This window comes from Pygocentrus nattereri, chromosome 5, assembly GCF_015220715.1.
Source record: "Pygocentrus nattereri isolate fPygNat1 chromosome 5, fPygNat1.pri, whole genome shotgun sequence".
NCBI classification, from domain to species: Eukaryota; Metazoa; Chordata; class Actinopteri; order Characiformes; family Serrasalmidae; genus Pygocentrus; species Pygocentrus nattereri.
Window position 1 is genome coordinate 37,240,873 of NC_051215.1, and position 23,527 is coordinate 37,264,399.

A 23,527-nucleotide genomic window follows, 5' to 3' on the forward strand; every position below is an offset into this window, starting at 1 on the left:
CGAACTGTGTTCACTGACAGTGGTTTTCTGAAGTGTTCCTGAGCCCATGTGGTAATATCTGTTACAGAATGATGTTGGTTTTTAATGCAGTGCTGCCTGAGGGATCGAAGGTCACAGGCATTCAGTGTTGGTTTTCTGCCTTGCCGCTTACTTGCAGAGATTTCGCCAGATTCTCTGAATCTTTTGATGATATTATGGACTGTAGATGATGAAATCCCTAAATTCCTTGCAATTGCATGTTGAGAAACGTTGTTCTTAAACTGTTGGACTATTTGCTCACAAAGTTGTTCACAAAGTGGTGAACCTCGCCCCATCCTTGCTTGTGAATGACTGAGCCTTTCAGGGATGCTCCCTTTATACCCAATCATGACACTCACCTGTGGAATGTTCCGAACAGGCGTTTTTTTCAGCATTCCTCAACTTTCCGAGTCTTTTGTTGCCCCTGTCCCAACTTCTTTGGAACATGTTGCAGGCATCAAATTCAAAATGAGTGAATATTTGCAAAAAACAACAAAAGTTTATCCGTTTAAATATTAAATATCTTGTCTTTGTAGTGTATTCAATTGAATATACATTGAAAAGGATTTTCAAATCATTGTATTCTGTTTTTATTTATGTTTTACACAACGTCCCAACTTCATTGAAATTGGGTTGTATGTTTGATTTCATAAAGCATTTGAGCCTTTGATCCCTCTTTAACTCTAACTCTATTTTAAGTGAAATGCCAACAGTGTAAAACAAGCTGTTTGCCACGGAATACAGTTATTTACTACTTAAATACCACTTAGCTTTTGTCTTTTAGCCGTTGCACTAAATATATTATACCCTCACCGAGCACTTTATTATACTTCACTTATACTCAGCTTTCTGTTCTTGGCTGACAGAAGCAGAACCCGATGTCGCTTTCTGCTATTGTAGCCAATCTGCTGAAAGGTTTGATGTGTTGTGCGTTCTAAAATGATTTTCTACTGGTTATTTGATTTAGCCTTTCCATCAGCTTGAACCAGTCTGGCCATTCTCTGTCGATCTCTCTCATCAACAAGACATTTCTGTCCATAGAACTGTTACTCTAGAAATGACCCCTTCTATGTTTTTTGCTACATATTTAAAGACAGATTGCAGCTAGCTGAGCACAGTGTACTGTTGTGCTAATTTGGAAATACTAAAACAGCAAACCTCCTCTGAGCAAAACTACAGTCTAATTTGGGATTCTTTTGAAAATGAGACAGGATCTGACTAACAGAATCAAGTAATGGTCAAAGCGAATGAAGCAATGCTAAAAGTAAAGCTAAAAAGGAATAATAATAACAGCTGCTATGTGGTTTATGAATGCAACAAGGCTTGCCTGAATTTTCAATGACAAGGTAGCAAGTGCTACACGAATATCTGTATCTGAACATCATAAATGTGAACAGTCTGTACGACTGTGAGTCTCGCTTTGATGCATTAAATTCTTGTCAGTATATACAGTGTAAGAATTGTGTTTTGAAATTGCCATAAACCTCACTAACAGTGCATGGCTAGTTTATATTGAGTAGACCTGTGCCGGTATTCAGTAATTTGGTATGCCGCAATATTAAACATACATGATAAGACCTTCACAAGCTCCAACTGGGCTGTCACATGATAAATTCATGTGAACAATCACAAGACAGCCACAACACATGAAAGGGAAGAGCAAATAGAGAATTTTCCTCTCTCAAAAAGGTAAAAACTCCAATCCCACCTGGCTTGAAGAAGTCTAGTCTAATCTTAAAAGCTTAGTCTAATGAAACTTGTATGCAGTCAATATGTGAGTGTATGATATAAAAGGCATGAAAGAATACTGAACTTTACATATAAACTTGGTTTTGTTTAACAAGCAACTCAGCAGGCTGCTAATGGGCTAACTGGTTAATCTATTATTATTCAGAGTTAGGTTTTATACAGAAATAGTTATTGACAGATTCACTGTAAAGCTGCAGCATACACTGCATACAAACTGCAGTATGAAAATTACCTAAAGTAAACTGAATCTTTGTCAAATGTCTGTGTGTAGGTTAGAGCCCTGTAATAGGGCTTGGGTGTGTGATGCTATGACACAACGTCTTCTTTCTTTGATTTAGGTCCAGGTAATTAAATGAAATATGCCAGAGTGTAATCAAAAATATTATGAATGACCTCTGTTTAAATCCATCAGTGGCTGAGTGGAATAACCATTTGTAAATTGTACTTAGGCCTTGAGTGACCTGAATACTATATGTTGAACTCTTTATCCCACTTTGTTGAATGCTTAAAAAAAATTTGCATTATTAAATGATTCTGTGCATTGTGAATGGCTCTGCAGATTCTTGGGGAATGTGTTGTATATGCTATATAGCAACAAAAAGGGGTTTTTGTTGTTATGATAAAGCTTGACATCTTAATACCACTACCATAATACTGTCCATAACACCATAATACCAACAACAGAAGGACCCTGGTTAGTACTTTACAAAATCTTTTTTTAAAAAGGTTCAATATAGAATCATCTAAAGCACATTTTCCATCAATCTGAAGAATGCTTTCACAATACAGAGAACCCTTTAATCATACAAAGGGTTCTTTGAGTGTTCGTGGTGCTGTATAGAACCTTTTTTTTAACTAAGGAACACACAACTTTCTTTCAGAAATGTGCAGACAAAACTAAACTCTTGCTTTTTAGAACACAAAAAATAATGAGTTTCAAAACTAAAATATACATGGCTCCTAGTGAAGACTCTGAAAGTTCATAAATCAATTTATTTTCTCCCGAAGCAGACTTTGCCACTTGTGCATTTTCTCATAAATGGCCCAAGGCCAGATGCTATTTGATTGTGGATATCTATGGAGAAAAGACATACTGTGTGAATCAGCTTTGAAATGTCTGTTGGGGCTACTGAATACTGATGCAGGCAAATTTTTCAGTTTTAGTCAACTAGAGCACAGTAGCTAAGTAAATTTTATTGTACCTTTTTTACCTCTCTCCACACATCCCATCTGGTGGCTCCTCAGTGGAAAATACAAGCAGTTTTGTTTCCATCTGATTGTATCATTCAGTCTTCTCACTGTTATGACAAGAAGATGATAATTGAAAAGTGGGGCATGTCTGATTGCAGTCAGAGGGCCTGTTATTGAAGTAGGGTCTAAATCAAAGACTTCATAGGCCATCAAAGTGAATGTGAAACGATATGATACACATTGCCTTAACAGTATTGTGATCAAGTGTCATTTTCATCAAGTTCTAACAGCTGCGTCTTCATTAGAAATGATTTTGGTTCAACACAAATGATAGTTTTTCATGTGATGTTGATGGGAAGAGAATGTGCAGTATCTGTGTCAGAGCTTGCATCTCAGCCATTACTTCTAATAGGCTGTACTCTGTTGGTTCCACAGAAGATCACTTACAAAATGGCTGTTCATTCTGTAGCCCACTGTTAATTAGAAAGTCCAGAATGTTCTTACCCGTCACACCGAGGACATTCAGAAACAGAGGGCTATTTGTGCGCTAAATGTTTTAGCTGGATGTGTAGGGCAGCGTTTGACAGCTCTACACCCCGTTGGTTGAATCCTCAAGGAACAAGGATTGCTCCAAGCTCAAATTAAGGTACTTTGCACACTCTGTTGTTCAAAATATTGTTACTGTCAACTACTAGAAAGTGTCAACTGTTAAATTTTCACGATGAATGGACCAATAGCATTTTGTCCTGTGTTATTTGTATAGCCCTGTGTAGCCTATGTACAGATGTTCAAATTGTTAAACTGTCTGATTCTCAATAGCGTGAGGGTTAAGACTAGTTTTGATTTGAGGTTAAGGTGAATTTAAAAGATATTTTGTTGAATACAAGTTCAATTCAAGGTAAGCGTCTACAAAGTATTTGCATTTGATTAATGTGTTACTTAAATGTCATTACTTTAACTTTAAAGTTTAAAAGTTAAGAATATTTTTCCTTCTTGTAAAAAGTTACAATACTGGTTTTGTTTCAACAGCGACAATATATGAGAGTTTTCAGGATAAGTACTTGCAAGTTACAGGTGTTATAAATCATTGTCTCTCTCTTTCCATCTCAAATTATAAGAGAGATATTTAAGGTTTTTTTCACACCTAGTTTTTTTGCTGAAGTCCAGACTAATATTTTGGTTTTTGACGTTGTCTCTTTTTCATTTGGTTCGGTTGGTTTAACACTGCAACAGCTGAAGTGCACCAAATTACACATCAGTGTTTGTTTAATGGTCAGAGGTCTTGCAGGAATACATGTGCTCTGCTACTCTCATTTTTGCCACTTGATATCTGCATCTTTATGATTGGTTTGTGAATTTGAATGTAATCAGGTTGCTGAAGCAACACATTCCCTGTGCCAAAATTTAACACTTGGCTTCACTATTATTTTGTCGTTCGTCTGCTGTCATTAACAGCATCTAGTGCCCCAAGAACGACATGAGAGCCTTCGAAGAGTCAGACATTTAAATAAGCAGTGGACAGTACAGCATTGATGTGCTGCTAGAAGAAACAGAAAAGTATGCAAACTGAATCAGGGTTAGTTTGGAAGTGGACTGAGACCCATGATTTTTGCTGGACCATGAATCAGTTGTTTGGTGTGCAGCTGAGCATGGGTGGGGAATTCCTATCTGTCAAAGCAGACTGAACTAAAGAAAAAGTTTGATAGGGTCACACCAAACAAGCTAGGTGTGAAAGCGCCCTAAATCTCCTAACAGTTTAATAATTCATTGAGAGGAGTGTGTTTCCTACATGGAAACAAAATCTAGTTTGCTTAATCATCAGGCAAATCCTTGCGAACAGCTGGTGCTATACGTGCAGTGTTGGCTGTTTATAAGAAAAGGTAATGCAGATAATTTAGACCCTTTGAAAATCATGGCATCTCTTTAAAAAAGATACTTGTGAGAGCTTTTGCTCTGATAATTACAATGCTTTTAATGCTTATGAATGTGCCCCATCTATGCTGCATGACATTTCAAATGCTATGATTAGTTTTTAGACCTGATATATGGCATTTTTCAGTTCCCCTCCCTGACTCCATGCAAATTTAGATAATTATTTTAATTGATAGTTCAGCCCAAACAATTACCATAGTACATGGAAATATGGTGTAGTGTAAAATATGGAGACCATAGTGTACCGGTTGGTGGTGCAAGACATTCTGCTGTTACCAAGGCCAACATTTGTGAGTCACTGATACACATCATCTGTGTATCATCTGTATATACACTAAATTGCCAAAAGTATTCACTCAAGTATTCACCCACCTAAATAATTGAATTCAGGTGTTCCAGTCACTTCCATGGCCACAGGTGTATAAAACCTAGGCATGGAGACTGCTTCTACAAACATTTATGAAAGAATAGGTTGCTCTCAGTAGCTCAGTGAATTCCAGCATGGTACCATGATAGGATGCCACCTGTAAAGTCCAATCATGACATTTCTTTGCTACTAAATATTCCACAGTGAACTGTCAGTGGTATTATAACAAAGTGGAAGCGATTGGGAACGATAGCAACTCAGCCATGATGTGCTCAGCCATGTAAAATACAGAGCAGGGTCAGTGGATGCTAAGGCACACAGTGTGCAGAGGTCGCCAACTTTCAGACCTACAGACTTTATGTGGCCTTCAGATTAGCTCAAGAACAGTGTAGAGAGCTTCATGGAATGGGTTTCCGTGGTTGAGCAGCTGCATCGAAGACTTACATCACCAAGTGCAATGCAAAGCATAGAATGCAGTGGTGTAATGCACCGCCATTGGACTCTAGAGCAGTGGAGCAGCTCTGGAGACAGTGTTCCCTGGAGTGACGAATCACACTTCTCCATCTAGCAATCCGATGGACAAGTCTGGGTTTCCAGGAGAATGGTGTTTGTCTGACTACATTGTGCCAAGTGTAAAGTTTGGTGGACAGGGGGATTATGGTGTGGGCTTGTTTTTCAGGAGCTGGGCTCGGCCCCTTAGTTCCGGTGAAAGGAAGAGATTTTGGACAATTTCATGCTCCCAACTTTGTGGGAACAATTTGGGAATGGCCCCTTCCTGATCCAACATGACTGCACACCAGTGCACAAAGCAAGGTCCAATTAGAGTGAATTAGAGTGGAGACTGCAAGCCAGGCCATCTTGTCCAACATCAGTGTCTGACCTCATAAATGTGCTTCTGGATGAATGGTCAAAAATTCCCATAAGCACTCATAAACCATATGGAAAGCCTTCCCAGAAGAGTTGAAGTTGTTATAGCTGGAAAGGGTGGGCTGACATCATATTAAACCATATATAGTAAGTGTGTTACGCCAATAAAGTGTAGGTGTGTAAGAGATATTAGGTATCCATTACTAATACATTAAGAGGCATGGAAACAAAGTTGAATTTTCTTTATCTTCAGAAAAACCCTGAGAAAATATATTTTGACTGCTTTTAATATGCAGTCTAATAACTTTTTTTTTTTTTTTTGCATTTTTTTGTAACACAAGACGCTATCCAGAAGCCATTGCTAGGAAAATGGAACATTATTTTGGCACTGGAATTTGGAGCATAACTTCAATTACCATATGGGTGAACAGCAGTGAAGGAACAATTGCTCTTCCCAGAGAACATAAAGAGCTGAGAAACAGACTATAGAACAAATGACAACTGATTTTTTTTTGTATCCTCTTGCAAGACAGATCAAATGACATGTTCCATAGCTATACACTGACAGATGTTTTATCAAAGAGGTGTCTTAGAATAGAATTAGCTACCAAAGTGCCGTGCATTTTAAACATCTTCTTGATGATTATCACACACGAATGAGGTGAGAAGTGGATAGAAGTTGAAGTTGTTAATAATAAAATGTATGTGCAAGCTGACTGTGAAAGTCAGAGATAAATGAAATACACCTTACAAGTTCTGACTATGTGTGCTGGTGCTGTTGCTTTCAGATGAAGTCTGCAGGGGTTGGAAATGGTGGACTCTTCACAGAGAGCTACTGCAACATCTGCAATGCCCAGCTCATCTCTGAATCACAACGTGTTGCACACTATGAGGTGAAGCTTCATGGACACACATCAAACACACATGCAAGTCATACACATTTTACTCTTTTTCTCCAACTAACTCACACCTACCCCTCACCACTCAAATTAGCTTATGTGCACTGTTTTTCTGAGCTAGTAAATGGGGTAAAGTTCAACTTATTTATCTTCCTATTAAAGATTGAATTTATTAGCATTAGTAAATTGTACAAACCCAGTTCCAAAACATCTAGGATAGTATGTGAAATGCTAATAAAAACATAAAGCATCAATTAGTACATTTTGTTTGATTAGTAAATTCTGTTGATCCAGTTTTAAAGCAGATTTTTGCTGCTTTTACAGAAGTCTTCAGCATGGGTATGTGCACACAGGGCCTTTGTGGTCATATTTTGAATTTCATAATGCACCACAGATTTTCAGTGAGAGACAGATCTGAACGCCAGGCAGGCAAGTCTATCACTCACACTCTCTGATTGTGCAGCCATGCTGTTGTAACATGTGCAGAATATTTCTTGGCCTTGTTATGTTAAAATACATATGAACAACCCTGAATAAAAAATGTTTTCTAGAAAGCATTGTTTATTTACATAAACAAACTGAAAGGTTAACTCATCACACCACAGTACACTTTTCCAGTAGAAATCAGTCATTTTTAAATGAACTTGAATCCAGAGAAGTCAGTAGTGTTTCTGGATATTGTTGATAATAGTTGTTTATTGATAACGGTTTTTCAAAGTATTCCCAAGCCCATGGAAATAGATATCCATCACAGTTTTAGTGCAGTGCTGTCTGAGTGGTAGAAGGTCATGGGCATTTAGTTATCATTTTCGGCCTTGCTGGATTCACCAGATTCCCTGAAACTTTTAATGCATGTATAATATCTACACTTCTTGGAATCACTCACTGAGGAATGTTATTTAAAAAAAAAAATTTATATATATAATTTAATTTTTGGGCAAGTGATGAGTTTGACCAAGCTTTGCTCATAAAGGACTAGACCTTTCCTGGATGTTCCTTTGATACTAAAGCATGATTGTGTCACTTGTTTAAAATGTTTTTTGTACATTTCACAACATTTCTAGTCTTCCACTGCCCTGTCCCAGTGTTTTTAGAACATAAATTTCAGAATCAGCATATATCAACTTTACTGTATTTTGGATATAAATATTACATGTGTTTGTACCATTTTGTCATTCAAATACAGGTCAACATAGATTTGTAAATCACTGCTTTCTTGCTGATTCCAATATGTCACATCTATTATGACAAATTACATAAAAGCATAGCTGCAAGCACAGTAAATACAAAGTGTTTCAAACTAATTCAGTGAGATCAGAGAATACAGCTAAAATAAAATCACAAAAACTCCTTTGTGAAATCACAAATTGTAGCCCACATTGTGATGTCACTTCTTTTTACTCCCAGTGCATACACAAACTAGTAATCCACATTAATTCAAAAACTATGCTCATCAATTGATCATCACTCTAATAATTTGCACCTGGGGTGAGCCCCAGTAATACATTACAGAATAGCTGAATGCTCACCTCTTGCATTTTTCACAGCCTGCTTTTAAAGCTGTAATGTAGTCCACCTCTCTCAAGACTCTCAACCTCACAGTAAGTAATTTAATGAGTGACCATTAAATAATCATCCCTCTGCATTATTTAACTCCCTCACTTAGGCCTCCCTGGACTACAAAGTATGCAATCAGTAGATTAACAGGCAAGCTAATGAGGACAAACCCTCAGTGTAAGAATCGGTGTAGCAAAAGGAGTGTCTCAGAGTAGCCGTTTGGCTCCGCAAGATTTATTTACAAAGCGGCTCCAGCACCCATACACTATATTTAGTGGTGCGGTCTAAGGCTCTTTGTTCAGTGGCTTGTCATCTCTCATCTAGAGTAAACATTCTCATATAGCACATTGTTCAAATGAGCATGGCTGATTTACTGCAGTCTGCATGGTTACCAGCTTTATATTCCATGGCCAAAACTGCTGAAAACAACCAAGAGAGCTGTTCAGAATCAGACTTCACCAAACAGGCATTCCAGAGCTACCCAGGCAATGCGCACAACCCATTCCTTTCCTAATCTTCATGTCCACAGAGAAGCACTGAGTCAGTCAAATGTGTCTGAACACCTGCTGCCTGAGCTGGAGACCATACTGTTGGGCCAGAATATTTAAGGTCTTCCACCACTCTCCAGCTCCCCAGAGAGCAGGGGAAAGAGCGCTAAGAAAGAGAGAGAAACTGTGGTAAACAAGGGAAAGAGAAATTAGTGAGGATTGAAAGGATGAAAGATTTTTCTTTTAATCTTTGACTCATTACCTTCTTGGTCCTGTTGTGCTTTGGAAACTATTGTATATTATGCAGTCATGAAAAAGAAGAAACATGGAATCTTTCAGTTGCATTGATTTGAGATAGCATTTGTATATCTCACAAGCCTAAAGGTTGTAAGAGATGTTTAAGTCTCCAAACAATTGAATTATATTCATATAAAGAAATTAAGAATATTGTACATTATGCAGACACGTAAATGAAGGAACACTAAATCTCTCAGTTGCACTGAAATGACAGAGAGAAGGAGAGAGAAAGAAAAAGAGAGAGAACATAAGAAGAGTTGGAGGAGAGTTGTGTGATAGTGTATGATAGTCATCTCTTGCTCCAGAGCACCCCAGGGATACAAAATTCATCCTTGATCTTGCGCAACTATCCTCGAAAACCTCAAACTGAATCTTCCCACGCTTTCTCTCTTTCTCTGTCTCTGTTCATTTTGTGTCATCCGTGGGTTTGAGAAACGGGCTAAGTAAGAAATCCATTGTTTCATATTCATTAATAATGTTCTGAAGCATCCATATTATTCATATACATGTGAAAAATATCAGTAAAATAATAATGATTTGAGATGAAGTAGATCAGAAATAGTATAAACTCGCTCTCCCTCTTGGCTTACTGTTGGGTATCAGCAGTCTCTTTTATCCTTACCCAATGCTGTGACTCTTTACTGGGCCTATGTAATCCAGCCAGGCTGCTCTCTTTCCCTCCGAGCCAGGCTCTGACACTCATCTATCAAAGCCACTGCCTGCCTATAGAGCTCACTCTGAATCCAGCTGGGCCCTCTTGTTACGCTCACACACTTACTGGGTCCGGCAGAGCTAAAATTAGTCAAATTGCAAGAAACATTCCGAATGCCAGCACTGGCACCTATGCATACACATTTGCAACCTTGTGTTGCCTAGGGTTTATGATCTTACCCTCCAGCCTTCATCTGTCTTATCATTTGCTCAATGAATTGTACCCATAGATACACTCACTCATCCCCCCATACATCAGATCCCAACATTGTCTTACCATATACCTATTATAGATGTATAGAATTCCAGGGCATTCTGTGTGAAATACGCTATATGTCCAAAAGTATGTGGACTAATTATTTAGTTCAGGTGTTTCAGCCACACCCATTGCTAATAGGCATGTTAAATTAAGCACATAGCCATGCAGTCTCCATAGACAAACACTGGCAGTATCTCAGTGACTTTAAAGATGGCAGTGTCATAGGATTCCACCTATGCTACAAATCAGTATGTAAAATATCTGCCCAGCTAGATCTGCAATGGTCAACTGTAAGTGCTATAATTGTAAAGTAGAAACATCTAGAATCAGCCCTGAAGCAGTAGAGCATGCAAACGCAGAGGGTGCTAAAGCATGCAGCATGTAAAATTTACCTATCCTTTATTGCATGACTCACTACAGAGTTCCAGACTGCCTTTGGAAGTAACAGTAGCACAAGAATTGTGCGTTGAGATTTTCATGAACTGGGTTTGTATGGCTGAGCAGCTGCACACAAACCTTAGATCTTTATGTGCAACGCCGAGCATTGGATGGGGTGGTGTAAAGCATGTTGCCATGAGACTCTGGATACATTCTCATGCTTCCTTGTCTGGCAGTGTAATGGATGAATTTGGATTTGGCGCATGTCAGGGGAATGCTGCCTACCAGAATGCATGGTGTCCAGACTAAAATTCAGTGGAGGAGGAATAATGATGTGCCGCTCTTTTTCAGGGTTTGGGCTTGACCCCTTAGTTCCAGTGAAGGGTAAAGTTAGTGCTGCAGCATACAAAGACATTTTAAGCAGTTATAAGTATCCAACTTATGGCAGCAGTTTCCTCTTAAGGTATTACTGTGTCCCTGTGCACAAAGCGAAGTCCATAAAGACTTAGTTTTGACGAGTTTGAGGTGGAAAAACTCCAGTGGCCTGCACAAAGCCCTGACCTTTACCACACTGAACACCTTTGGGATGAACTGGGAGATTGATGAACCACATCTTCACCTCATCCAACGTTAGGGCCTTACCTCACAAATGCTCTTTTGAGTTAATGAAGATGGACAAGAGTGCACATAGTTTTGACAATCTAATGTTTATACAGAAGCACAAAGAGCTTTTTTTTTGACAATTCCATTTTACACGCACAAGACAGAACTTTGTCTTACATAAAGCAGAATTTAATTATATTGTGGAGAATCACTATTTTTCAAACCCACTTAGCTATGAATGAAAATGAAATATAGGAAAAGGCAAAGAAGCCCACAGCACATCATCGCGTTTAAAAACAAACACATGCATTTTAAATGTGCAGTTTTTGTGATCATGCTGTTTCATCTCCCAGTCTAAATGAACACCAGACACGAGTCCACACTCCTGAGTCAGAAAACCACTCTGCTTAATGCAATAGCCTGAAGTCTCTAGAACTTTCAACCAAGTTTTTTTATAATTCTCCACCAACAAAGGCTGTGTTAGCTCCACATGTTCAAAGGCAGTGATACCCAGTACCAACCCCACCCCCCTCTTCCATCCTACGGGGGTTAGTGTTTAAACTTATAAGGTATCATAGCATGGAAATGCCAAGTTGTATAACAAGTTCTCTAGTTTTGGAAAGGAAAGGGTTTTGTGAAACATCAGGGAGGATAGTTTCAAGCATTTTGCAATGTTCATACAACGACCAGAACAACTGAATATCTTAAATTTCAACTGTGAATTCAATAATCATATAAGTACTAAATAATAAACACTAGAAATAAACACTAGTTCTTGAATGGGAGTAAAGCAGGAACCTTCCTAAAAATAATCATTCATTGCAAATTTATGAAAAAAAGATAACAAAACAGAAAATTTGAGTTTACAGGGTTGAGGGTTATCATAATACAACCCCAATTCCAAACAAATTGGGATGCTATGTAAAATGAAAATAAATGTAAATAAAAACAATGCAATGATTCTGACTGCAATGTCGTAGACCCGTATTTTAAACATGATAGAACATAGAACACACATCGGATGTTGAAAGTGAGACATTTTACCATTTAATGAAAAACATTCATTTAGAACTTGATGGCAGCAACACATCTTTAAAAAGTTGGCACCTGGGTCTTCTTTGCTGGATTTTTCATTTCATGATGCGTTAAATGTTTTCTGTTGGTTAAAGGTCTGGACTGCAGCCGTGCCAGTTTAGCATCCAGACACTTCTTCTGAGTAGCCATGCTGTTGTAATGGATGTAGTATTGGTTTACATTTACATTTACAGCATTTAGCAGACGCTCTTATCCAGAGCAACTTACAAGAAGTGCTTTGTCAATCTAGAGAAAGTATCTTTGCTAGTTACCAATAGCTTAGAGAAAAAGACAGTCCTGAGCTCAGATACTGCTAGAAACAAAAAGTCACTGCAGACACCAAGAGAAAAAGAAACAGAGTTGAACGCAGAACTCTGTGCCATTCAATGCAATACAATAACAATAAGATACAATACAATAAACTACAATACAGAGTGCAGTACAATAAAATATGTGCAGCTTATAGATCAATGCTCATTTAAGTGCTGTGTCTGCTTTTGAAGACAGCAAGAGACTCTGCTGTTCGGACAGCCAGTGGGAGTTGCAGAGGCTTGATGGTCTGCATGGGAAGACCAGCCAAGAGTGAGTTGCAGTAGTCAAGCCTTGAGGTGACCAGAGACTGCACTAGCACCTGGGTGGCCTCTCGGATGAGGAAGGGTCGGATCCTCCGGATCTTGTACAGTAGATACCTGCATGACCGAGTCAGGTTTGTGATGTGAGTCGAGAACGATAACTGGCCATCCAGGTTTTAGCATTGTCTTGGTGAAATATGCAAGGCTTTTTCTGAAAGAGGCATTGTCTGGATGGGAACTGTGCGCTGACAACAAGCTGGAAGGCCCCTTTCCTCTTGAGTTCGCAGGACATGTTGTCCATGCTTTCTTAATAGAATTTTAAACGTTGATTCATCTGACCACAGAACAGTTTTCTATTTTGTCTCAGTCCATTTAAAATGACCTTTGGCCCAGAGAAGATGGTGGCATTTCTGGATTGTGTTGACATATAGTGATACATGCATGATACAGCTTTAACTTGCATTTGTGGATTGTATTTTTCTGAAATTGTTCCACAATTTTTAGCTGCAGTTTTTCACAGAATGGTGAACCTCTGCCCATTTTTTCTTCTGAGAGACTCTGTCTCTCTAAAATGCTCTTTTTATACCCAGTCATGTGAGTTAGTTGCAGATTGCTCCTCCAGCTGTTTTTTATTACGATTTGATGTCACTGTCACAATTTTTTGAGATGCGTTGCTGTCATCAAGATCTAAATGACAATGTTTTCCACAAAAATGTCTCGCTTTCAATGTCGATATGTGTTCTATGTTCTATTATGAATAAAATATGGGTCTATGGGATTCATTCAAATCATTGCATGCTGTTTTTATTTATATTTGTCTGCATTTTGCAGTGTCCCAGCTTTTTTGGAATTGGGGTTATATTTAATTACCTTTTATTAATTACTTTAAAAAACAGTTAAAAATAAAAAAAACAGGCTAAGTGCTTCATACAAGGTTTACCTGCATTTTTGTAACAAGACAGAATCAATCAGATGATTGTGGTTAAAAGACTCAAAAGAGGCTTTACTGTTTAAAGGACATTTTACAGAGGTAGTCAACAAATAGGTGTACGTCAGAACCAGAACAGACATAAACAGCAATTTGGTACACAGATAAACAGTGTACAAGAAATAATGCTCAGTACCTCTAGAGAAAGAAGCAATACCTCACAAAGATCTAGTCTAAAGCCTGGGCTTAAATACAAAACAGATCACCAGTAACATGAAAGAGGTGAGGAAAATCAGTATTCTGGTGAAACTGATCGATGATTGGTTGAAAAAATGTTTTGCATGATATGATATGAATATAAAAGTTTATTTAGTCAGTTCAAAAGGTCAGAACTAGCTGTAACATTGTTGAGCCATCCAAACTTTCCTATACTTCAGTGCTAAGTAAGGAGAATAGCATATTATATTGTTGTGAATAACTATGCAGTACATGATATTAGACATGACAAAGGAGGGAACCACTTGGTCTCTCCCCATGAATACTATATTTAATTTAACATATTTTCATTCATGCATAATTGGAATCTGTGCAATCAGCACAAAAATTGCTAACATCAAAACGTCACATAATGTGGTGTTGTGTAGAAATTCTTCAGAGGAAGGAGAACACATATCATACCTGAATGCACTCAGTCTGTTGTCAGACTAAAATAGTCTGCAAGGAGATTTTGTGCTGCTGGCTACAGGACAATAACAGCTTTTCCATTTGAGCCTCACCCCGCAGATCTCAGCAAAACCTAGCAGCAATCTGGTCTCTCACCAGGCTTTAAAGCCAACATTGATAACTCTTTTATTACCCACAGATACCCACATCCCAGTTTTAATATCAAACATATTGCATATTACATTATAAATTCAAGTAATCCACCTTAAAGCTTCAGTAGTACAACAGCTTCAAAAACCTGACCAAATCTGAATCACTGTCTTCAGCACTAATGCCCATGTATCTCAGGTCACAGGGTCCTTTCCCTTTACTACCTGTAATTTTGCTGGCATGGAGTGCTTCACATCTTTTTAGAGCATTCGTCCAATATTACTATGTTCACCTTTTTGACATTAAAGGGACAGATTTAAGCTGTGAGTGATACAGCAGTTCTTTGATAACCACGTTTTTCAATTATATTAGCAGCAGTTAGAAAATGTATTTGCTCCCAGTGAACTCTGGAAATTGCACTTCTCTGCAGAAAGAGCCATGAGAGGCAGGCAGAAATACTGCAGCTCATCTTATGAATGGAGGCAAACTCCCAGGCTCTCAAATTAAAATGTACACAGATATGAAATGATATAAAGCAGTCACACAGCAGGTGGTTTAATATCTTCCTCTCACACATGCACACGCATACACACACACACACACACACACACACACACAGACACACACACACACACACACACACACACACACACACACACACACACACACACACTTTTCATTTAGGTCTGGTGTTATGTTTCTAAATTTTCCACCACTGTTATGCTATCTAATGAAACTTACTGGACTAAATAATTAATCTCTAATAAGCAAAATAGAGTACTATTACATAAAACAAATAAGTAGTTATTTTAAATTAATTAATAAGAAGTAATTAAGCTAAAGAAAAAGCTTAAATAATGCAACAATTTGTAGTCCACAAAAGTATTTTTAAAAGCTCCTATACTTTGCTCCCTGGCCCACTTTGACTATTTGAAACTTGAGGAACTTGTAAATAGTGAAACACTTTTAAAAAGTGAAACACGCACATGCATATTTCAGACTTCACATGGCTGCCAACCCTTTTGGCATCCTCAGATTCCTATGAAATAATCAAAGTGTTTGGGTGGCGTAACATGAACCTGAGTGCAATGGTTAATAGTCAATCCAGACCAGGTGAAGAGACAACAAAAGAGCTTCATGAAATATGACTGAAAGCAAACTCACACTTAACACTAAGGTCATGAAATAAATGGTCACAGATGCTCTTTACCATCAACGCAACAGACATATACAAAGCCTGAACAATATACTTTTTGGTAATTATGTGATATTTAATTAATGAATCTAGATTTCAGAGCTTCATAAGCATAAGAAAACTTACCATGTACATTTGTAGTGGGAGTATTTTTGTATCTTGTATTAAAAACAGTTTGCTGAATTATAAGTAAAATAATATAAAGATGGCTTTAATTCACACTGTTTTTTTCACTGTGTCTGATCTACCAGAGCAAGAAACATGCCAACAAAGTACGTCTGTTCTACATGCTTCATCCGGAGGATGGTGGTCCGCCCTCTAAAAGACTGAGACCAGACAACCCGGTATGTAAATCTTTACAGTAGGCAGCATTTGAGAAAGAGTTAAATGTGAGTAATAGTGCTGGGTGATGTGCGTAGATGGATGTGTGCTTGTTTTGCTCTCAGACCCTCCAGCAGTGAGTGAGTGTTAACCTGTCAGTGAAGAGCCACTGGAGTTAATGGATGTCTTTATTCAGTTGGATCTGATAGTGCAGTTTGGCTGGGCTCCTGCACTCTTTCCTCCATGAATATCTGCTTGAGTAAAGTGAAGTAATTGTTGTATGTTTAGTGTGTTGGAGTGCTCAATAAACAAGCAAACTACATTGTGTAGATGAAAATGACATTTTCATTCTCTTTTTCTTTTTATTGTTTTAATTATGCTTTTAAGATACTACAGGAAAAAAATATTGACATATTGAAAAAAAAAAACAACAGACAATTGTTTTCACAAAAAAAGTTGCAAAAAATACTGCAGGAAAGCAGAGGAAAAAAGTGTCTTTTAAACAGTATCTTATTGTATCTTCTTTTCTCAAAGCCAAGATTTCTGTTTATCTCTCATGCTTCATTGGCTATGTGATGAAAGTTTTAAACCACGCTTATATCACTTTCTACTAGATCATGTGCTAAACTGACCATAGTATTGGACTTTACACCCAGTGCAGTCTGAATAAGTTAGAAACAGCTCACTATTTTTCACGCTCACATTCATTCTTGGAAATAAATGCAGTTAAGAGTATAACTAGAGAGAAATTCTGAGCAGTACAGGAAATGTATTTTTCAAAATTGTGTCACCATGAATTAGTGCTCTAAAATATTTAGGATTAAGGTCCTACTTCTGTCTATTGTTGCTTAATACACAAATGTTCACATGTGAACTTTTACATTTCTTTTGGTCCATGTATTCTTTGAGCTTGTCTAAAACAGCAAAACAAATTAGGGGTGTACTTTGTGTACTACTGGTGCCGGTCCCAAGCCCGGATAAATGGTGAGGGTTGCGTCAGGAAGGGCATCCGGCGTAAAACCAGGGTGCTGGTGGAAATGGAAATGGAAAATGGAAAAGCTGATGTGCAGAGCTGCAGTAACTACAGAGGTATAAAGTTGATGAGCCACACCATGAAGGTATGGGAAAGAGTTGTTGAAGCAAGGCTAAGGCGAGAGGTTCAGATCAGTGAGCAGCAGTTTGGTTTCATGCCCAGAAAGAGTACCACAGATGCAATTTTTGCATTGAGAGTGTTGGTAGAGAAGTACAGAGAAGGTCAGAAGGAGCTACATTGTGTCTTTGTGGATCTAGAGAAGGCCTATGATAGGGTGCCAAGAGAGGAACTGTGGTACTGTATGAGGAAGTCAGGTGTAGCTGAAAAGTATGTTAGGGTGGTGCAGGACATGTGTGAGGATAGTGAGACAGTGGTGAGGTATGCAGTTGGAGTGACAAATGGTTTCAAGGTGAAGGTAGGGTTACATCAGGGATCAGCTTTGAGCCCCTTCTTGTTTGCAATGGTGATGGAAAGGTTGACAGATGAGGTCAGGCAGGAGGCTCCATGGACCATGATGTTTGCAGATGACATTGTAATCTGTGGTGAGAGTAGAGAGCAGGTGGAAGAGAATCTGGAGAGGTGGAGGCTTGCACTGGAGAGGAGAGGAATGAAGGTCAGTAGAGACAAGACAGAATACATGTGTGGGAATGAGAGGGAGGCAGGTGGAAAGGTGAAAATGCAAGGAGTAGAGGTCGTAAAGGTGGATGACTTCAAATATCTTGGGTCAACCATCCAGAGCAATGGACAGTGTAGAAAAGAGGTGAAGAAGAGGGTGCAGGCAGGATGGAGTGGGTGGAGACGGGTGTCAGGGCTGATGTGTGACAGAAGGATAGCAGCAAGAGTGAAAGGGAAGGTTTACAAGACAGTAGTGCGTCCTGCTATGATGTATGGTTTGGAGACTGTGGCTCTGTCTAAAAGACAGAAGGCTGAGCTGGAGGTGGCGGAGATGAAGATGCTGAGATTTTCGTTGGGAGTGACAAGGATGGACAAGATTAGAAATGAGCAAATCAGAGAGTCAGGCCAGAGAGGCTAGGTTGAGATGGTTTGGACATGTGTTGAGGAGGAATAGTGGATATATTGGTCAAAGAATGTTGGAGATGGAGCTGCCGGGTAGAAGGAGAAGAGGTAGACCTCAGAGAAGGTTTATGGATGTAGTGAAGGTGGACATGGAGATGGTTGGTGTAAAAGTAGAGGAGGCAGTGGATAGGGCAAGATGGAGGCAGATGATCCGCTGTGGCGACCCCTACAGGGAGCAGCCGAAAGAAGAAGAAGAAGATTCTTTGAGCTTGTCTGAGCACATATCTGAAGAAATGTTTCCAATCGATCAAACCATGTGGCTAACAAGTCAATCTTTATTAGCTAGAATTTGCCTATAAAGAATGTTTCAGCTCTGACAACAAGGTTTGATTGTAAGTCACTTTTTTATTACAAATAATACATTTTACTGTCCAGAGTAAAATACAGCTAATGTAGAAATGTTTTTAGGGGAGGATGTATTTGGTCAGATAGGCTGTCTCGACAGTGGCAGCAGAATACCTCACTTTGTGTGCACGCAGGTGCTGGAAGAACTGAAGATCATGGTGTGGATTCAAATCCACAATCTGTAGCAGTTATTTGAATGGATTGCAGATTTTCATGATCAAATTGTATTGAATATTCTTTGGAACCTTACTTAGATCATTTTTAGTTGTTTTAGTTCAGTTCCTGATCTGTGTGGATTTGGTCTGCTCAGGGCGGTAGCCTACAATATGTTTGACTATGTGAATGTATACTCACCAAATAAGACCATATCTTACTTCTGCAAGCCAAAGCCCGGGAGGACACTGTTAAATTGTGGTAGCTGTGGTAGACCAGCTTATGTATGAACCCTGCACACCCTTTCATTCTTTAGAAGAGTTAAACCCTTTACCATGCTCCTCTGTCTCCTGAGCCTTTTTGAGCTCACTCACTGCAGCGTAGCATAGAAACATGAAATAACCCAGACTGGAACAATAAATATCACAGAAACCACACTGATAAGAGTTATAATGTTCTATTTTTGCATGCTGTCCGATGCAGTAGTTTTACGCCAGTGTAATTTTCCCATGACTCGGCTTGCGTGAACAATACAATAACTCCTCACCACAGTTGCTAACGTGTAAAGTAACCTGTAAATTGCAGAGAGTACTTGTAACTGGTTGTTTTTGAGCTGTATTTCTAAATCATATCTTTTTAATTGGTAGGAAGCAGCCGCTGAAAGCTGTCATGGTAAAGAGCGAGGTTTCTTTTTAGAGCTGCGCATGCTTGCTATCAGGTTGAAACATATAATGAGGACAGTGAAGATGACATACTCTGAAGTCTAGCTAATTTGTCCCTCATTTTCTCTTCCTAAAGCCAGAATACTAATATTCCCCTCATCACCCTTCACAAAGAAAGATGGCTAGGGCAGCAGACGTCAAGCTGTGTGGATCTATGCAGACTCTGAATTAAACAGTGATTAATACCTGCTGTTCAGAATGTGTGGAGACAAATTGGAAAAGCTAAGAGCACTGCAACAAAGAAAAGGCATCTAGATATTGGTAAAGTAATCTCGCATTCTTTTTCCTGCTATCGTTTTCCAGCAGTCCTGGCATGAACAACAAAATCTGACTGTTCATGTCTTAGCATGATAATCTGCAAGGAAGTTATGATTTCTGCAGATGCTGCACCCACCACCCAACACTGTTTCCCACTCATTATCTACAGTACATTCTAAGTAGTTGGAAGTTGACTGCTTTTCTACTTTAGCACATTTGACTGAATAAAACAGATTTAAAATGGAGGTTGCCTTTGTTGTTAATGTTTAGGACATCAAGAGTATTTATAGCTTTTCCGCATAGACCTGATGTCATACATTTCTTGTATATACTTCTAGGCTTGAGGGTAAAATGTGACAAAGGGCAAAGTAAAAGCGAGATAAAGCGAGTTCATCCTGTGGAAGTGAGGTGTTAAATTGTTAGAATTCTACGCTTGTGAAGTCACATCTGAGAGAGGCACGCTCCATTTTAGTAAATCAGGATCACGAAAATTAATCACACATGAAATGACAGTGTGATGCAAATCATGTTGCAGTTAGAAAGAAGTAAATCTTGATGTAAATGTTATACATATTGAAGTGGGATGTAAAAGTACAGCTGAAATCCTAGAAATTTATTTCAAATTTATTTTATTGTAAGTAATTTTTTCCCTTCCCATTTCAGTCATGCTAATAACATATTGGCAAAGCAGGACAGGGTGTTGCTGGTAAACTGGAACAGCCACTGGGAAAGCTTATAAGTGAATGCAGTTGTTGTGTATTATTTGTTTACAACCCCAATTTTAAAAGTTGGGACACTGTGTAAAAATCAAGTTTGAAATGAGTTAATGTTTTTCATGAAATGGTAAAATGCCTCATTGCCAACATCTGATGTGAATAAAATATGGGTCTATGAGATTTGCAAATCATTGCATTCTGTTTACATTTATTTACATTTTACACAGCATCCCAACTTTTTTGGAATTGGGTTTGTACATATCAATAGTAATGATTAAAGTTAGCAGTAGTATGTATTGGCAGTCACACTGGAAGGAACTCCAGAGGCTTATATTTGATTTTTCTGAAACAAATAACCTGCTTGGCTTTTCAAACACCATTTAGCAAACTGGACAGTTTTGGTCATTACACTGTCAGCCTCGGTTTAGTTTTTTAGTGTAAAGATTCTGTCTCAGTTCGATAATAAATGTGTCCCTCTTTAACAGAATCACATGAAAAACTTTAGAGTTCGGTCAGTAGAGGTTCTAGGAAGGGTCATCCTGCCCTTAGTGTTAGTGAGATTTTAAGCTTTACTATAAAAGTGTCATGTCAGATTGTATGACAGAGGCATCATGGCAAAAAGTGATGAAGAAAGTAATTTTTCTGAAAGTGCCCTACTTCAGCAGCATTTACCCAACATGTTTCATAATCTGTTTCCTTTCAATGTGTTATCCATGTCCCAACTCCAGCTTTTTGTGTTGTCTGGGTTTAGATCGTTGCACCGTTTTCCCTTTTTTTTTTCCCCCAAAAAAAACATGAATGTTGGCTTAACTGACTGACATGGCTCATGTCCCAGCGTAATAACAGAAGTAGGCTACAGTAGCTTGTAGGCTAATTTAACATAGTGAACACTTTGTTATCTTGAAGTGATTTCTAGGCTGTAAAAGTGTAATTTTACTAAACCATAAGAAGCAAAGTTAGCTTAGCTAGTCAGTAAGTTTCTGGCAAGTAAACACAAACATGTTTATTTTCTCCTGTTTAACAAGCTTCATTGTGGTGTAAACACATTATGTACCATGCTAAAATGGGTTTCTTGAGAAAGGTGCTACAGACAAGAGTCTGCAAGTTAAAAGGTGCCTCTCAGACAATATTTGTGGCAGCTTTCTCCTATGCACACCAAAAACACACTCACTTCAAACAATACAAACTGCCAATTGGCAATGGCTAGGAGGCACAATTGGAAGGTGGTATGTTGCACACAGTTGCGCAAGTCCATTTCAGGGGCTCCTAAGTAACAACAGTTGACTTCTCAGTTCTGCACAAGAGAACTAACAAAAGATCTAGAGCTAATCCTAGCATTTACATATGGAGTGTAGTGCTTTGTGACCAAAGAAGGGTAAATGAAAAGTGGTCTACTTTTCATTTACCTTGAGACTGAAAAAAATCAGAATCACACAGCCACAGTGATAGGTATGCTAAAATCAAGTGTTTGATACATTGAGCTTTAAATAACCAAGGTTTGAGCTTAATGATAGCAATGGGCATAACACTGAAGATCACAGCATGACTGATAGCATGAATACTTCTGGTCATGAAAAAAAATCTGCTGAACAGGAAACAGTCTCCCAAACGCATCTTAGTGTGAAGACCATTTTAATTGGTAGGGAGTGTTCAAAGTGATGCTTAAGAGCTATATTTGTATATTTGCAATCCACCGCATTTGTGAAATGATATAGGCATGTATGGCTGCCATTGGAACTGACTCATTTTAAGTATCTTAACGTCTTATCGTTACATGCATTTCACTTATTGAAGACAAAGCTGAAAGAGAACAGCCTCCAAAATGAGCAGGAACTGAAAATGGCTGCATTATTGACTTTCTAGCATCTAGTTATGTTTATAGTTGCAGATGGCATCCATTACAAAGGACACACAACCTAGCAAAAGACATGAAACTAGACCTTACATTTTCAGTAAATAAATAGTTTTATACACCATCTCCCCCACTCCCTACTGTGAAAAGGACTGTCATTTTGTGATTCCTATAACCACTATATTGGTAAATACTTTCTGCACTTTATGCTCATAGTGATTTTTTCACTGCATATCTCGTGTGTTGGAGTACAGAGGCAAAACAAAAGTGTGACACTATCCATCCATCCATCCATCCATCCATCCATCCATCCATCCATTTTCTAAGCCGTGTCAGGGTCACCTATCCCAGCAGTCATCGGGCAGAAGGCAGGATACACCCTGGACAGGTCGCCAGTCCGCCACAGGGCAGACAGACAGTCACTCACACCTAGGGGCAATTTAGCATGTCCAATCGACCTGACTGCATGTCTTTGGACTGCGGGAGGAAACCGGAGAACCCAGAGGAAACCCACACAGACATGGGGAGAACATGCAAACTCCACACAGACAGGACCCCAGTCACCCGGCTGGGGAATCGAACCCAGGCCCTCCTCGCTGTGAGGCGACAGCGCCACCCACCGCGCCACCGTGACACTATCCAATTACGTACAATTCCCTGAGCTTGTGTAATTAACATCAGTCGTTTAAGGGTGAGGGATAGGGTGCATTTATTGGCCTATGAAGCATTCAGCTGATAATAGGTAGTCTGTGGAGGAATGTCCTCAGCTGCAGTCAGTTAGAGTGTGAGACTGTGTGCTCATAAAGAGCTCATTAGAGCAGTGTTTATGGATAATTCTACTGGGGACCAGACAGAGCTCAGTCCAGTCTGCATGCACTTCCATTACCAAACCTAACAACCCTTGAGGACACAGAGGGTAACACTCCTGAAGACATGCCACTAATCAAATTGTACAGGAAAGTGAGCAGAGCTCAGCACTCAAGTTTGAAGACCATTTTGCACACCTTGATCTGCATTTATCACACTCCACTCCACAATTCAGTCTGGATGATGGCTTCCTGATCCTGACTTACCCGAGCAACCTTTTCCTCTGTCCCATACCTACATAGCCATCTTTATGGAATCAGGCCTAAAGTGTGAGAGTTTTACTGT

General features: G+C 38.9%; 1 protein-coding gene across 1 annotated transcript in view; it reads left to right on the plus strand.

Annotated features, from left to right (window-relative positions):
• zgc:171482 (zinc finger protein) overlaps window positions 1–23,527 on the plus strand; it is an 81,342-nt gene that overhangs the window by 13,930 nt on the left and 43,885 nt on the right. The window contains exons 2-3 of the mRNA XM_017724181.2: window positions 6,913–7,017; window positions 16,150–16,242. Of these exons, the coding sequence (XP_017579670.1) occupies window positions 6,913–7,017; window positions 16,150–16,242 (198 nt within the window). The remainder of the gene's footprint in view (window positions 1–6,912; window positions 7,018–16,149; window positions 16,243–23,527) is intronic.